The sequence below is a fragment of the Paramisgurnus dabryanus genome, chromosome 15 (assembly GCF_030506205.2).
Source record: "Paramisgurnus dabryanus chromosome 15, PD_genome_1.1, whole genome shotgun sequence".
NCBI lineage: Eukaryota > Metazoa > Chordata > Actinopteri > Cypriniformes > Cobitidae > Paramisgurnus > Paramisgurnus dabryanus.
Genome location: NC_133351.1, coordinates 8591790 through 8607784, shown reverse-complemented (window position 1 = coordinate 8607784; position 15995 = coordinate 8591790). Strand labels below are relative to the sequence as shown.

Sequence of the window (15995 nt, the reverse complement as noted above, 5' to 3'; positions counted from 1 at the left end):
TTCGGCGCCTCATAGAAGGGCGGAGAAAAGATAAAAAAACAGCAAAGGTAGAGGAAAACCACATGTCAGTGTTTTACTCCTCCCAAACGTAAGCGCGTCACCTGGAAGTTATAGCCGGCAAAGAGGTAATCAAACAAAGACGACACGCTTATGCTTTATGGAGCGACGACAGCGAGTAAAAAACGTTTCTAGAACGAAAAAAAAACTCCAATGACAAACTCTAATGATATTAAACAAAGAAATAAAACGTTGAGAGAGAGTTGTATGGACGCTTTTCCCCGTCATGGACCTGTATGTTAAATCATTGCGCGTCACTCTCCTGCTGTTCTGTACTGCGCGCTCCAGCTCATGCAGAGCAAGGAGACGCGCGTGCCCGGCCCAACATACAGTACATCATACAGTAAGTGCCGCCTTTTGTTGCATAAACATCGTCTTACATTTTTTAAGGCGAAGTAATGAATGGTGTATTTGCATTTTGCGCGGGAGTAGAAGACACATCTTCCGTTTTCACAAGACGCATTTATGTGGCCAAATGTAAATGGAACAGTTTTAACAAATGAGATAGCTATCCGATCAGAGAAAACACATAAAGTCAAATATAAGGTACAAAGCTGTCACTGGGGCAGTACCCTTTATAAAAGGTCCTAATATGTACCATTTAGGTACAAATATGTATCTTTGAACTGCCAATATGTACTTTTGAAGTACTAATATGCACTTTTTGGGTACAAAGGTGTACCTTTTTGAAAGGGTACTGTCCAGTGACAACTTTTGTACTTTTATTTCTGAGTGTACTCGTATACTATCTTTTTGATCCCACCAAGAGAGGCTTCTTAATGGGAAATGCATCATAAAAAGTCTATATATTTGGCAGATGTAAAGCATACATGTGTATTTTTTTGTGTTAGTCCATTTTTATTTTATTTTATTATTATTGTAACAGCTCAGGTGTGTTCAATGAGCAACAAGTTTGTGCACTTTCTAAAGATTTTAGTTCTGTTTTGAATAAGGGGTTGGAAATGAATGCTTTTCTTGTTTTTTGTTTTTTATCCGATTCATCGATTAATCGAACAAATAATCGGCAGATTAATCGATTATTAAAATAATCGTTAGTTGCAGCCCTACATTGTTTATGGTTTAAATGGTCGTGAATTGATGCGAAAAAGTGTAATTTTACAATAAAATCACGAATGTGACACCAAGTGTGTTTGAAACAGTCATGACTTTGAGCAATTTAAAAGAAAGCAATGAAATATTAACACACTGTTGCCAGAAGACTGCGTTCATTCACTTTCTGCCCAGCAAATGAGTCCTCATCTATCTTAATAATCTTCAGAGAAATAGATTAATCTATAAATTTAAATCTTATGCTTAAACTGTTGAAGGATAATACGATCGACTGCTTCATGCAGTCAATCACTTAGTGAATTCTTTATTTTATCGTAAAACTTCAGAGAACAGATTTTATAATGTGCCATGGGCTTTTTATGTCTATAATTGTATTTTGTGTCTATATCTGTCATTACACGGACCAGAACAGCACGAAAACAATGTGGATTAAACAAATCACAGTTATATAGATTACACTGACCTTCAAAAAGCGTCTTGAAGAGGTTTTGCTCATAAATGCATGTAAAATAATGTATTGTGAACTTGAGATTTTTATACTGTTATTTAAACTGCACAGTATGCGCTGCAAACGCAGCCGGTGTGAAAGCACAATGGCCATGCGCAGCAAACGCTCTCCTCACGCGCTGCTCACGCTACGCATACGCGCTGCTCACGCTACGCATACGCGCTGCTCACGCTACGCATACGCGCTGCTCACGCATGCGGTGTGAAACCGGCGTTACCGAAACATGAGTTTGTAAATGCATATAATTAATGTAATATCATGTTGTGGTAATGATAATTTTCGATAATGATTATCTAAAAAATGTAAATAATTCTATAGGAAATATTTTTTAAATCCCCCAAAAATAATGGTTGTAGTAAGTTCAGACCTTAATCTTATATGTGCAAAAAGACATCTTCTAAATCTGGATTTCGTGAGAATCACCCAGCTACTGTATGTTTATGCCAACGGCCACTGATCTTCTTCTATTTCTACTGTGACTAATGAACCGTAAGTAATATTCCCTATTGTAACATTTTTAAATCTTTAATACTTATTGGCCCTTAAACGACAGTACTGTTGTATTCCTTTCAAAACACAAGTCTCTTTATGGCCCTGTCTGCTGCCACATTTTATCAAGCCTCTATGAGCTGACACACGCTCAATGCATCCATCTTCAGCTTGTAATGAAGCCATCAGCGCCAGCCGCAGTAAACACACAACCACCAACATTTAGACGAAGCCATTTATAAGGAAGGTTTAGATTAAGTTGACAACAGAGAGGGAGGTGATCGCATGCACTGTATCTTGCCTATATGTCTGGTAATAATGGGCACTGCTGCATATACCCAAAATGCAATTTTAAAAACTTTCTGACAGGGTTTTAGAACTGAAGGAAGACTGAAGAAAAGTGTCAGCCTACTTTTTGAATAGGTGTCGGTCCAGCATTACACCATCTGAAGTGGATTTCAGGGTAACTTTCAACATGTCCATACATTCTTTCAGCCGTGGATCTCCCGTTCGAAGTCCGGTGGCCTTCAGCGCCTGTATTTACATGCACATACAAAAACAAGACATTATAGTCACTCACTTTATTTGCATTACTCATTATACAATTACAACACTCCTATCGGGTTTACACGCTTTGTCGGTCAGCTTCGATAAGATTAGAGTAATAAAAACATGGCTCTGTGCCCTATTTACTGGTGCTGTTAATAATAACACAGCAGTTGTAACGGTACACGCTGACCCCGTGCCAGTACTTCTGTCATGCCATCATAAACACCACACGCAGATATATTGCAGTTGGCCTACTAGCAGGATTCATAAACAAAATATCCATAGATCTATAATATCTCCCATCAATGTGCGTAAAACTGTGTTGTGTAGTGTTTTCACTCACTGTAATGAATTTGTGGGCTGGGATCTTCTCTTGGCCTTCAGCAATACTGTAAAAGAGCAGATCCTCCAAACTGGGCAGGATTCCAGCTTTCCTTCTCCTGGAAGGAGAGAGAAAACATTGGGTGAACTGACTTTTGTGATGTCATGTCTGGAGTGATGCCGGTGTTCACCCATGTGTTAAAATGCAAGCTGATTAAGGAATTTGGTTATTTGTGGATCAAACAGGAGAGCTGGAACACGCATGCAAGAAAGGTAAGAAATAGAAACAGGAATTAATCAGAGTAGAGGTCAAAACCCCATGAAATGGCTCAACCATGGTTTTCCTTATGTTTATGTATTTGCTACATGCTACCAGTTACTGGATAATGTTTCCCACAATGCAATTCAGTTGATTTGACCTTCTATTTCCAATGTGACATAATCCAGGGTTCATTTCATGGGGTATTTTTAAAGAAGAATGGCCCTTTGATTGCAAATATTGTAGATATTGTAGATTCAAACCCTTACACTGATCACAGAATTTTTGCATGATCACTATAAGGCTGCAGTTCACTCATGCTTAGTTAAAATAAGAGCCTAACCAACTTAGCCATTGCACATTTAGATGGGTTTAACTCTAAAGGAGCTCTGCCTGAGCTGCTGTGGCTTTAAGCTGCTCATATTGTAGCATCATGACAACTCATGTTTGATTCATGTTCATTTGTGATGATTATGCAACAGAGAAAGCCAAAGTGTCGGTCGAGTTAGTCAGGAGATGAAAAGACTGGCAATGACAAAAATTATTCATACTTACAATGCAAACAAACAGCAAGCAGAGCAATGTGGGAGACAAAACATGTGGAGACACACAAAACAGACCGTCAAAACACATTTGATAAAATACAACTATGTATCTTACATGATTTGTAACATATTAAACGAAATGAACTGATGAGTGTTGTGTCCGGGTTGAAAACAAGCTTAATTTTCAACAATTGTGCTATAATATTGATTACTAACAAATAAGAGCTGCACCGATATATCGGGCAATAATCGGTATCTGATGGTAGAAGCAATTTTTACCACTATCGGCCGATAGTTTAAAAACTGCCGTAGTCATGGCTGTTAAATCATCTCAATTAAAAAAGAACAGGAAAATCCAATGAATTTGAGCTCTGTGTGTAGTAAATGTAAAGAAATATCACTAGTAGTGATGCACCGATGTATCGGCCGCCGATATTTATCGGCCGTTTTTTTATGAATTTGAAACCATCGGCAATAGCATGAGAAAGGCCGATACCAATTGTTTATTAATTAACTGCATAAAGAAATCCATTATATGTAAAAAGTTAATGTTGTTAATAAAATAAATGCTGAATAGAAAAAAACACCTTTGAAGGTTGTCATGCTGTCTTATTAAATTTGTTTAAGCTTAATTTGTGCCTCTCTTATTATGTTGGTCAGTTGAATGTTAATAAGATCCAATCCATGTTCAGTAAAAATAATTTAATGCAGAAATAAACTAGCTAATAGACCAACTGTATAGTATTGTATACAAGTGTTTAATATTGGTATCGGCATCGGTATTGCCCAGAAGTTGTCTTTTTTTAAATCGGTATCGGCCCAAAAAATCCTATCGGTGCATCCCTAACCACTAGTTTAATTTTCAATATTAATGATCATTATATGAATTAATAACATTCAGGAAATTCAATATTTAGAATTTATTTAATGAAAGTTAATATAACTACCAAACTATCTGCTAAGTATCGGCTGATATCAGTCTGAATAATCGGCCAATAGTTTAAAAACTGCCGCAGTCATGGCCGATAAATCCTCTCAATTAAAAAATAACAAATCCAATGACTTTGAGCTCTGTGTATAGTAAATGTAAAGAAATATAACTAGTTTAATTTTCAATATTTATGGTCATTATATGAATTAATAACATTCTGGAAATTCAATCTATAGAATTTATTTAATGCAAGTTAATATACCAACCAAACCATCTGTAAAGTCTCGGCCGATATCAGTCTGAATAATCGGCTGATAGTTTAAAAAAAAGAATAGGAAAATCCAATGAATTTGAGCTCTGTGTGTAGTAAATGTAAAGAAATATCACTAGTTGAATTTTCAATATTAATGGTCATTATATGAATGAATAACATTCAGGAAATTCAATCTTTAAAATTTATTTAATGCAAGTTAATATAACCACCAAACTATCATTATCGGCCGACATTAGTCTGAATAATCGGCTATAGTATTGGTATTGGTGCATCTCTACTAAAAATATAATAATTTTCCAAAGCCACCTTCAGACCGCCAGCAACTACCAAAAGCAGAGCGGCATGATCTCATTCATTCTAAAGGAAGCTTGGTGACTTCCGGCAACACGAGTGACAGTGACCGTTGGCGACAAGAAGTTGAGAAAAGTTTGACTATAAAAATGAATAGCGATTTCAGAAGCAACTACCAATGAAAGTGAAGCAGTAGAACTCACGTCATCTTTCATCAGTTAATACCGTGATTGGTTACTCACTTATTCCCCCTCCCAAAAAAACCCCAAAAACAGTTCTGCACACAGACAGACGGAGAGAGAGAGAGAGAGAGAGAGAGAGAGAGAGACATATCTGACAGAGATTAATCATCTGTGCTGGGCCTATGGGATCTAATGAGCTCCAAAGGTCTTTGGTGTTCGAGAACAGCAACTCTGTTCGTTTCTTCCTTTGTCTGCCTTATATTTCCACCCAAACTTATAAATTCCACCCAAAGAAAGAACACAAGGCCTGTTCTATGAGAATCTTTTCTCTAGTAAATTGTTTCTCAACATTTTCATTACTTTAATAGCCTATATGTGACTCTATACCACAAAACCAGTCATGAGGGTCAATAATAATAAGCTTATATATTAAAATAAGCTTCCCATTGACGTATGGTTTGTTAGGATATACAATATTTGGCCGAAATACAACTGCTTAAAAAACTGGAATCTGAGGGTGCAAAAAAATATCGCCTTTAAAGTTGTTCAAATGAAGTCTTTAGTAACACATATTACTAATGATAAATACATTTGTGATATTTTTGTGGTCCAGGATCACATATTTATTTAATACAAAACTATTTATTAGCAACTACACAATCGTAGTAAGAATCTAATAAATTGTCAGTATTATTGCAATGCAAATGTTTTGTATTTGAGACTCAATGTGACCTGTACATGTTTTTAGACAGTAAGATTCACTAATGTACAACCCTACATAGCCATGGGATTCCAGGAATTCTCAAAGCTTGATTCACAACCTTCAGCAGAATTTTTTAAGTAAACACAACACATCTACTCATACTACCAACTGCTCTCAGAAGACAGAACCAGCATGCAACCTTAAACCATAGACTGTGCAGACTCTATCCTGTCAGTGGAGGTTAATGGGTTCAGCTAGTTTATAATGTCTCAGTTTTATCAACATTCCTTTTTATATGGTTAAGAAACATTTCATCCAAAGGCGACACAAGATATTCGGCGACAACGTAGGGCATTTTAGCCAAAACACACAGGCAAGAATTTTAATTCCTAGAGATGATGCTGAAACATAAAATCAATATTTAACCTGCTGGTCATACAAACAGTCATCACTTTCTGTTTACTGTTTTTCCACTGGGAGTCACATGGCAGTCAATACTGAATACTACACACTGGTATACAACACTGTTGTAAAACGGTCTCAACAATTTATCCTTATTAGAAGAGACTGTGTGTATTTAACTTCTCTGTGCTACTAATGTGCTCTGCTGGTATTTTTGGGTTCAGTTGTTCCTGACATCCGTTTCATAAACTTGTACAGGGTAGGCAAAGAGACAGAGCACCCTACTGATCACTGATAAATGGTGCTTTACACAATAAATGACCGAGATGTGGCAATAACAAATTGTGCAAATAACTGTAATGAGCGTGTTGGTATTTTTTTTAAATAAATTGTTGAATCAAATAAATCAAAAATAAATGCCATCTTGAAATCTGGAACAATATGCTTCTTATATATGGTAAATATAAATCTTTAGAGATCTACTATATGCATAATATAAAATTATATATTATTATTACTATACTATATAATATTTGGCACATGTGTTTTCATTGTTTATGACCCACTTTTCTTGTTCTTCCTCATCACATCGTGTAAATCATTGAGACATGATATTCTATAATGTTGCTTTAACACTATATGTATTTTATAAAGTGCTTACGTATATGTAAAAGTGACCTCAATATAGTCTAGTTCACATTCCATGTTCAGCTTGAAATAGAGATCAGGTAAGATCTTAAAAAAGCGTAGCGGCCAAGGGAAGAAAACACTTAAGCTTAGTTGCCAGGAAACAGAGAGTTTTTCTCCTTTAGCACCAGGAAGTCATTTGGAAGTGAATGGTTCGTCTGGAATTCTGCCCCTGATGTGACAAATCAACAACACTGTCAAAACAACTAAACTCTTCCATACAAAAATCATCTTTGGCAAATCTGGGCCATATTCAAATAATACACTTCATTTACAAAAAATGCCACTTGCGTCAATAACATTGTTGCTTCCTAAACCAGTTTGAAGTAAAGGTTGACATTATTATCTAATATCTACTATAGGCTATATTATGCAACTAAGCCCTAATCTATTGCAAAAAGCATCCATATACAACTTATCTTAGCATCAATTTTTACTTGACAGATGCTGTAATCTATAAAGCTGCCGAATTATGTTCAGTTGACGGCTCCCTGCCAGGACCGGTGCATTAGTCACTTTGTAAACCGGACAGTCTAGGTTCAAGGTTAAGTGTTTGATTATCAGAGTGCATGTGGCAGGTGGGAATTGTGGAATGGACAGCATTCTACTGATGCGACGGCTTATTGGTCCAAACCCTGTGGCAACTGGAAATAGCCATAGCCATTCATACGGATACAGACACAAAGCACCAAAGTTCAACTAGTTGCTGTTTGCTTACATGAAGGTCATGGCCACTTTGTTAAAATACTTATAAACATCTAAATATAATTGGCAAGATATTCATTTGATACAATTGAATGGGGAGGTTAGTTGCTTTAGATTGTTTTACACCGCTCATACTGTATATAAAAGCCACTAGAAAGGGGCACGTGCCAGTTTGTGAAGCTCTTTTGAAGACCATGACAGCTTCTGTTGCACATCTAAGTGGGCTTTGTAGCTGAAAGAAAAGTGCTTGCTGGTTTTAGGTTTCTGATAACTACACAATTCACCCTGAGGGAGAGAAAGAGATCAACGGCAGATCAACACGTCAGATAACAGCTTTAATTCCAGGTATCATAGCTTTACATTCACTTCCCTTTTCTTTGGCAATCTCAGCAATTTGCTCAGATACACAATTACAGTGGTTAAGGGATTAGCTTTACATGAAACCATTGACTGCTAAGAAAGCAAAATGCAGTCTAATCGGTCTGACAGATTTAGAAATTCTGTGCTGCTTGCTTACAAGAAGTGCATATTTGTGTGCAAATTATAGCTACATACTATATTATGCTTCAGATAAAGACACTTTAGTAATCAATGGTGCGTGTTGAGACAAGCATACAGTACAAAATGTTTGTAAGTTTAAAATTGAGCACCTTGTACCTAGCAACACCTTAAGGCCCGGGTATATTTCACTTTCTCAAGCGTACACGTGTCCGCACAGCTTCCAAAATATTTTCGAGCAAGGAAAAACACAAAATGCTGAATTCGAAACATGCACCTAGGGCTTGACATTAACTTTTTTGCTCACCAGCCAAAGTGGCTAGTTGTTTTCAAAAGTTACTAGCCACTCAGCATTTTCACTGGCAACAATAATGTTGCTGGTAAAATACATGATTAAACTTGACTTTGGCATCCTAAAATGACTTAAATTCAAGCAAATTTACTTGGTTTAGCTAAATTAGATGTAGATCGAATTTCAAATGAGAAAGATTAGAAAGATTAAAGGGGTGGTTCAATGGTATTTCAAGCATTCTGACTTATTAACACAATTATAGAGTTGTTTCCTCATGCTAAACGTAGGCAAAGTGTCAAAAAAGCAGTTGGACATGTTACCGAGTATTTCTGTGCCAAATGCACTTCGCCAGGGTTCGTACAAGTTTCGGAAAGTTTTTTTCGATTACAGGTCCAACTGACGTTTCAGGGGTTTTCTATACGTATCACTTCTTTAAATGGGCACCTTCCCCGGAAAACCCAGCCCACCCGTCAATCAGCGGGAGACGCTAGAGCTTGCAAACTTCTTATCACGCCACTCAGCTTTGTTTAATTTCAAAACTCAACAATGGCACGAATGAAGAAGTGTGTTTTTGGATGTAAGGAGAAGAAAGCCAGCCATATGAAAACAATGGATATAGTTTATTATCCGGGGTAGCAGCGGAGTTTTGTGTGTGTGTTTGATGCGGTGGATTTTCCCAACCGGGTCATGATGAGTTGCACGCGGTAAGAAAGACTTCTGTCTTATGTTGGAAATAGTCGTGTGCATATTATATAAATGACACGAACATGTAGTGAATCATAAGTTAAAACAGTGTTGTATAAAGTGTTGCATGACTCGCACTCGCTCCTCCCACGGTATAACTCCTCCTTCTTCATTTTTTCATTCGTTATCGGAAAGATTCGGTTAAGCTAATCTTTCTTTTATAAATCCGATTAAACTAAAGACTCTTCGGAGATATAAAGGATGTCATACTACTCTATAGGTACTCCAGATTAATATCAGAAATGCAGAAACAGCATGTGATACGTGAGCTTTAACTAAAAAGATAAACACAAAAACCCTAGACAAACACTTTTAATATTAACAATAGCAGTAAATACTTTCAAGAAATGTACATGAATTTTACTGTCAACTTGTTTATGCAGATTGTATTTTATAAGCTTGATCATGGTTTCTGTTTAAAGTGATTTAAGACTTTTAATGACAAATGTCGAGATGGCATTATTGTTGCCCAAAGTAGCCTACATTTAAATGATGCGCGAACATCTCAGCTGGCGGGTTTCCTTTGATTTCGTGTGCATTCAGGTATGCACTGAATTTCTCTCCGCTCTTGCGCTGAGAGTGTGCACGCAATTTATATCTCTTCAATCACTTCCATGCATTTGTTATATCTTTTTCGAAGTGTTTATGGGCTCAGACTGTGTCCTCTTGTGCATTCGCAAATCCCTTAGCTCTCGCGCACTCTCTGGATGGAAGGTGGCGCTTTGGTCCGCAACGCTCCGCTGACTGCATCTCTGTGCGTTGCGCTGGGTGCAGAGTGCTCATGGGAGTTGTAGTTTCCCAGTGGCGCATTAAGCATTGTTTATCATTTCGCATAACTTTTAAGAAAACTACAATTAAAAAATTATTATCAACCTGCCAAAGTGGCTAGTAGGATTGGCTGTCTTACCCACCACAGCCAAAATCTACTCGCATTTGGCGGGTTGGCGGGTGTTAATGTCAAGCCCTGCATGTACCGTACAAATGATTTTCTACCAGACCATCAGAGGGCACCACTGAGTGGTTTCATTTACAGGACATTCGCAAATTCAGGACAGAATAAGAAAAGTAGAAGATACGTCATTGCAAGCAGTTTACAAGCAACAAGGATAGAGCACAAAATAAAACATTATGGAGAAGGAAATGCTTCTTAGTTGATTGTTCCTGTAAGTAGAGGAAAATAAACCAAAGAAGAACAGGCGATGGTGTGTGCAACCGTTGTGTATTGCCACCTATAGGACTCTCGTCTCAACATTTTTCCCATGCATGTGCTGTTGTACGCATTGTACGGGGTGTGCAGACGACCGCAGACCCTTCTGATGATGCATGAAGTAACATTGCTAACAATATTCTGGGAATTAAAGCTAAAGGTCCTCAATATCCATATAAAGCAATGTTTGACAGCTTCACTGATCTGTAAAAGATGTGCCCTCCTGCAGGCAAAAGCAAGATTCAATTTTTCACATACAGTGACCTTGGACAACAATTGGTTGGAGAGCCCAAGAGCACACATTTCACTCATCAGACAGGAGGCTACCTGTCAGAGGATATAACAAGTATCAACAAACAATCTAAAGCCCACACAAGGCTTTCCACCATCATGACTCACCTGTTAGAGTTAGACACTGAGTTTTGAATAAATGCTAGGCACAAATAAGGGAAAACTTCATTGATTTTGGCATATAATTTTGGTCACAGACTAGGGATGTTCATTTCAGCTCATTCCAGACCGACAACCGCAGCTTGTTAACCGAACATTAACCTTTAACTGATAAGATTACACATATGCAGTACAAATGATTTCTCATACAAATTATTACTTTAGCAGGCCGTCAAGGCAGCAATAACTAGTGTAGGCCATTCACAAATTAAGGAAGAAAAAATAGTGAAATGTCCGTAGGGACGTGTCGACATGCCATTGTATGTTAACAAATACTTTTGCTTTTAACTGATAATATTAATCAGTTTGGTTAACCAGTCAAGATGAGCATCTCTAGCACAGACTGTCCATCCCTGGAACAGACTGTATTTTTAGGCACAGAAAATTGCCTGACAGAACAAGAACAACTTTTGCTGGTTATGGCTTGTGAGTTGCAGATACCGTTTATTTCCAAATTGGTGATTTTACAATGAGATTATTGCAATGCATTATGAAATTTTGTTCACTGCTAAGGTTACACGCAGTGCTGCCTTACAAGGCATTGAAATAATGCCTACAAAGGCTGCTCAAATGGTTTTGAAACGGAGCCATTTTGATCATTAAACTTCAACACAACACCAACTGCACCCATCCTGAACATTTCCAAAGGCTGATTTATAGCAGATTAGTCTGTTAGCCAGGGCTCTAGACCTGCAGGCACCACACCCAAGCTGAAGAAAAGAATGGAAAAATCATCTGAAGAAAAAAACTATGATGGCAACTTCAAGGGTGCTTTAAGAGTCAAAACCTCAAATAAATGATACAAAATGGGTAAAGGGTAAGATCTTACAATGGAAAAGGGGGAAGACTATTCATGAGCCAATCCAATAGAGGGATAATCCCAAAAGATTAGCTGACATTTCACAGATCAATAAGAGAAATATGCTATTGACAAAGTCTTTGTTGACAACGGGGGTAGGTAGTACAATTAAAGTCTTACACTGGTCGGTGTGAGTCATTTTATGTGATGGTAATGGTACACAAATATTGCACATTGCACAATTAATTTTGGTTAAATACTGTAAAGCAAATGCACAAAGTGTTTTGTTTAAATTCTGAAATGTAAAGTAAATATTAATAAAGAGAGCATCAATCAAATATGTGAATGCCCAACATTTCAGTACGATTTTCACCACTATTGGCTTATCGATTATAAAATAAAAATTAATGTAAAAAAACAGGTCTCGTGTATGAATCACTTCCATGACCTCAGGATAAAGGGGGGCAGGTGCACCCTGTCCACCCACTTCCCAATATTGATTAACTTCCTCTATTCAAGATGAATCACTTTAATGACTTTAGCTTAATGATGAATATTTTTCATGTTGCAAAATATGCAAAGTAAAGTTTGCTGGAGACCTATGTACTGGGCTGACTCTTATTGTCACATTGTAACATGCAGTACAGTATGTAAAGAAGTGGGTAACTCACATTTTGCTTATACCCCCCCCCCCCCACACATTTGTTTATTATATTTAGGCATGCTTAAGGCCCATTCACACAAAGGCTGATAACAGCAACTTACAAAGCTTAAAATATTGCAATAAACTTAAATGAACAGTGAAATTCACAGTCCAACATGCTTTATTTAAGCCTTTCAATGTACAAATTGTGACAATGTATGATGCCTGCTAGTCTTGTGATTCGAACTGGCAACCTTTGTGTTAAAAACTCAACTTACTAACCACTAGGCCACAACCTTTTTTATTTATCATGTAGTTATCATTGTGTGAATGGGACTTTATTGGGCATTTAAGCTATAGGTTTGTGCCATTAGCTGAATAAAACCAAACCAATGATTCCAACAAAGGCATGCTGGTCCAGTTGAACTATGGAAACTCTTCTTAACTAAACTTCCCAAATTAAATTGTGCCACTTTTGGACTGTTCCTTTCGCACAGAAACCCATAGTATTTTTCCTGGCCCAGCTCCAATCCCGGAAACTGGTTGTGTGGGTAATAAACGACATAACTAGTAGTAAGAGGTGTCTGTTTAACCAGTTACATATTTTAGATATGCTTCACTCTACCATATATGGTTGCAGGTTCAATGCCCCTCAGAAAGTCTCACAAGCTTTACAGGAAATCGCTTATAACTCTACAACTTACCCCCCCCCCCCCAAAAAAAAACCCTGGAAAAGGAAGGGTCATCTTTTCCATCCGTGGTACAAGATGGTAACCAGACCAGCCTCAATAATATCATGAGGGGAAGATCAAGCTCTCGATTAAAGAGTCTCAGTAGGGACGAGCACGAACCCTCTGCGTCATCCTATAAATAATCCATTATGGACACACGAGCGATGAGTCACGCGCACCGTGAGAACAAGACGAGCGCGAGCATTAATGATCATATGTGACCCTGTATGTAAAAAACAAGGTCATTTTTGTGATTAACCGTTTTCTTTCGATTATGAGACTATAGCTTGGATTTCACAGGCACGGTCACATATTGCCAGACAGTTTTCCAACAAAAAAAGTATAAGCAATACAGGACCTCAGGTAAAATATTGCACATGTCATACGAAAATAAAAACATGAATATTTTCGAATGGGACTCTTGAATCACATACTCATAGATGAAATGTTTCTTTTCAATCAATTTAATAATTTATTATAACCTACCCGTAAACCAAACGGTTAAAAAACCTATTCATATCTGCAAAAGATGACCTGAACACACTATAATGGATGGCTTATTGACATTCCTCAGCTGCCGTATATGGTGTCGTAATTAAGCAGCTGATAAGAGACACAGCCACTCCCCTCTAACTTCCAGTTAGAAAAAAACATAGCGTGCTACACTTCAGATCTACACGAGGGCCACATGTTATTTACTTGTAGTTTGGTACAGTATTAAAAGGCTACGTTAACATAAGAAACGCCGTATACTTTAAGTTACTGTACATAGGTCAAATGCAAACTGATATTATGGTCCATACGCCGAAGTAAAAAACAAATGAGTCTACATTCTCTCCACCCACCCACTGTAAAAATGTACACACAACGCCACGTTGTCGCACATTCGGGGATGTTGTGGCGATCGTGTTGAACATTCTGCATAATTTTGACTGATAAAACATTGAATAATTGACATTTGAGTACGTACTCTGCCGTCGTTTCCTGTGCGGTCTCATCTTTCTTCACAGGCTCCGTGGGTTCAGTCACTCCATCGGTCTTTGTACATAGGAATCTTCTCCAAGGTGAAGGTTGAATGAAAGGTGGTTGTCTTCCATTCCGGAGGATTTTTAACTTTGGTGTTTTGCCATTGGAATAAGCAGCGCTCAAGCAGTACGCGTGTTGTAACGTATTTTTATGCCGTAAAATGTTAGATAACGAACGCTTAGGGCTGGTTTGAATCAACTCCTTCAGCACAAGTGAAGCCCTAAACTGTAACATCTCAGTCCTGTCGATCTAATTGAGTTGAATTTCTGTGTTTATAAATAAAACTAGAAGAGAAACTGTAGTTTTTGAAGCTACGTCAAACACAGACCTGACAGTTTACGTACTAAATGACTGAGGTCTGTGAAGAGCTCCCACTGACGCTCAGTGAGCGGACACGCCCACCCAATGCGCTATTGGACAGAAGGAAAACGTCTTAAAATATTCTGCCTCGTCATTGGATGGATCAGACATATTTCACTTTTTAATATTGTGTGCTCGACAGGAAGCCGCACTGCACAGACTAATCGGCGTATGACATCAAAGTACCGCGGGAGCGATATGAAACCATATGAAGCTGTCTTCTCTCGAATTGCTATCGCGGTACTTTGATGTCATAAACCAAAAATTCTGCGCAATGACGCTTCAAGTCATGTCATTACATCCCGTAGTGACTAAAAATATTTTAAGACCACATTTAGATACGTATTAATATAATACTTAAATATTATAGAATTATTTGAATTATGTTTATACCCACACAGTTTTATACCTAATATTGATCATATTATCTATTTATTAAATGTTATTACATATATAATTAATACATGTGTACTTTACTATATACTAGCATGATATATGATATTTACATTATCACAAAATGAACAATTGTTTTAATTAATAACATGGTTTACAGATAAGAGGCGTAGTGTAGGCTACTTTCACATTTTTAATACAAACTTCACTAAATAAAACAATGCTGTACAGTGTAACATCAGTATAACCATACTGCTGAAAGTCTACACAGTTTTAGTTTCACAAATACATAATATAAACACAAGCAATTTGATAGGCGTACTATTTCTTAAACGCTATTTATCTTTACTGCATGGCATTTATGAATGGTAATATAAACCTAGAAGTCATCTGAGCTCCCTCAGCTGTCATTCAACATATTACTTTCTATGCATGTTTAATTGTAATAGTACCCCAATGGAAAAATTAACAAATAAGATGCATCTGTTAAAAGAGTCATGGTTGTAGCCTTTTCATTTTCATTGCATTTAATTTTTTTTAGCATTTATTATAAACAGTTGACAGTTAGTCAAGTGATTGGGCAAAAGGGTTTGTATTCAGTAGTTTCTTAGAGAGAGATCTAGAGATACATAAGACTGCCATTCAAACAGACCAACAATGTCTCTGGTTATTTTTCCACAATGGCAATTGTTTTATTTACTGAAGAGAGTATGGGTACATTTCTAAAAAAGTCCTAGTTAATGATACAATAATCTCATTATTATCTGTAGCTTTTCACTCTGTTGTCAGGAAACATCAGTAGCTATAAGGAGAGACATGTGAGAAGGTTGCTAACAACAATACTGGATTATGACATGTTTTTGAATAAGCTGCTTAAC

The 15995-nt window shown here is 37.2% G+C and overlaps 1 protein-coding gene across 4 annotated transcripts in view; it reads right to left on the bottom strand.

Annotated features, from left to right (window-relative positions):
• Positions 1 to 14730, bottom strand: part of glsb (glutaminase b) — a 43409-nt gene extending 28679 nt beyond the window's left edge. For 2 of the 4 annotated variants that reach the window (XM_065252120.1, XM_065252121.1), the window contains exons 1-3: positions 14309 to 14730; positions 3018 to 3114; positions 2538 to 2659 (exon numbers count right to left, since the gene is read on the bottom strand). In XM_065252120.1, the coding sequence (XP_065108192.1) occupies positions 2538 to 2659; positions 3018 to 3114; positions 14309 to 14598 (509 nt within the window). In that variant the 5' untranslated portion in view covers positions 14599 to 14730. The remainder of the gene's footprint in view (positions 1 to 2537; positions 2660 to 3017; positions 3115 to 14308) is intronic. The other 2 variants (XM_065252122.1, XM_065252123.1) reach the window with 2 other exon arrangements.
• Positions 14731 to 15995: the final 1265 nt, after the last annotated feature.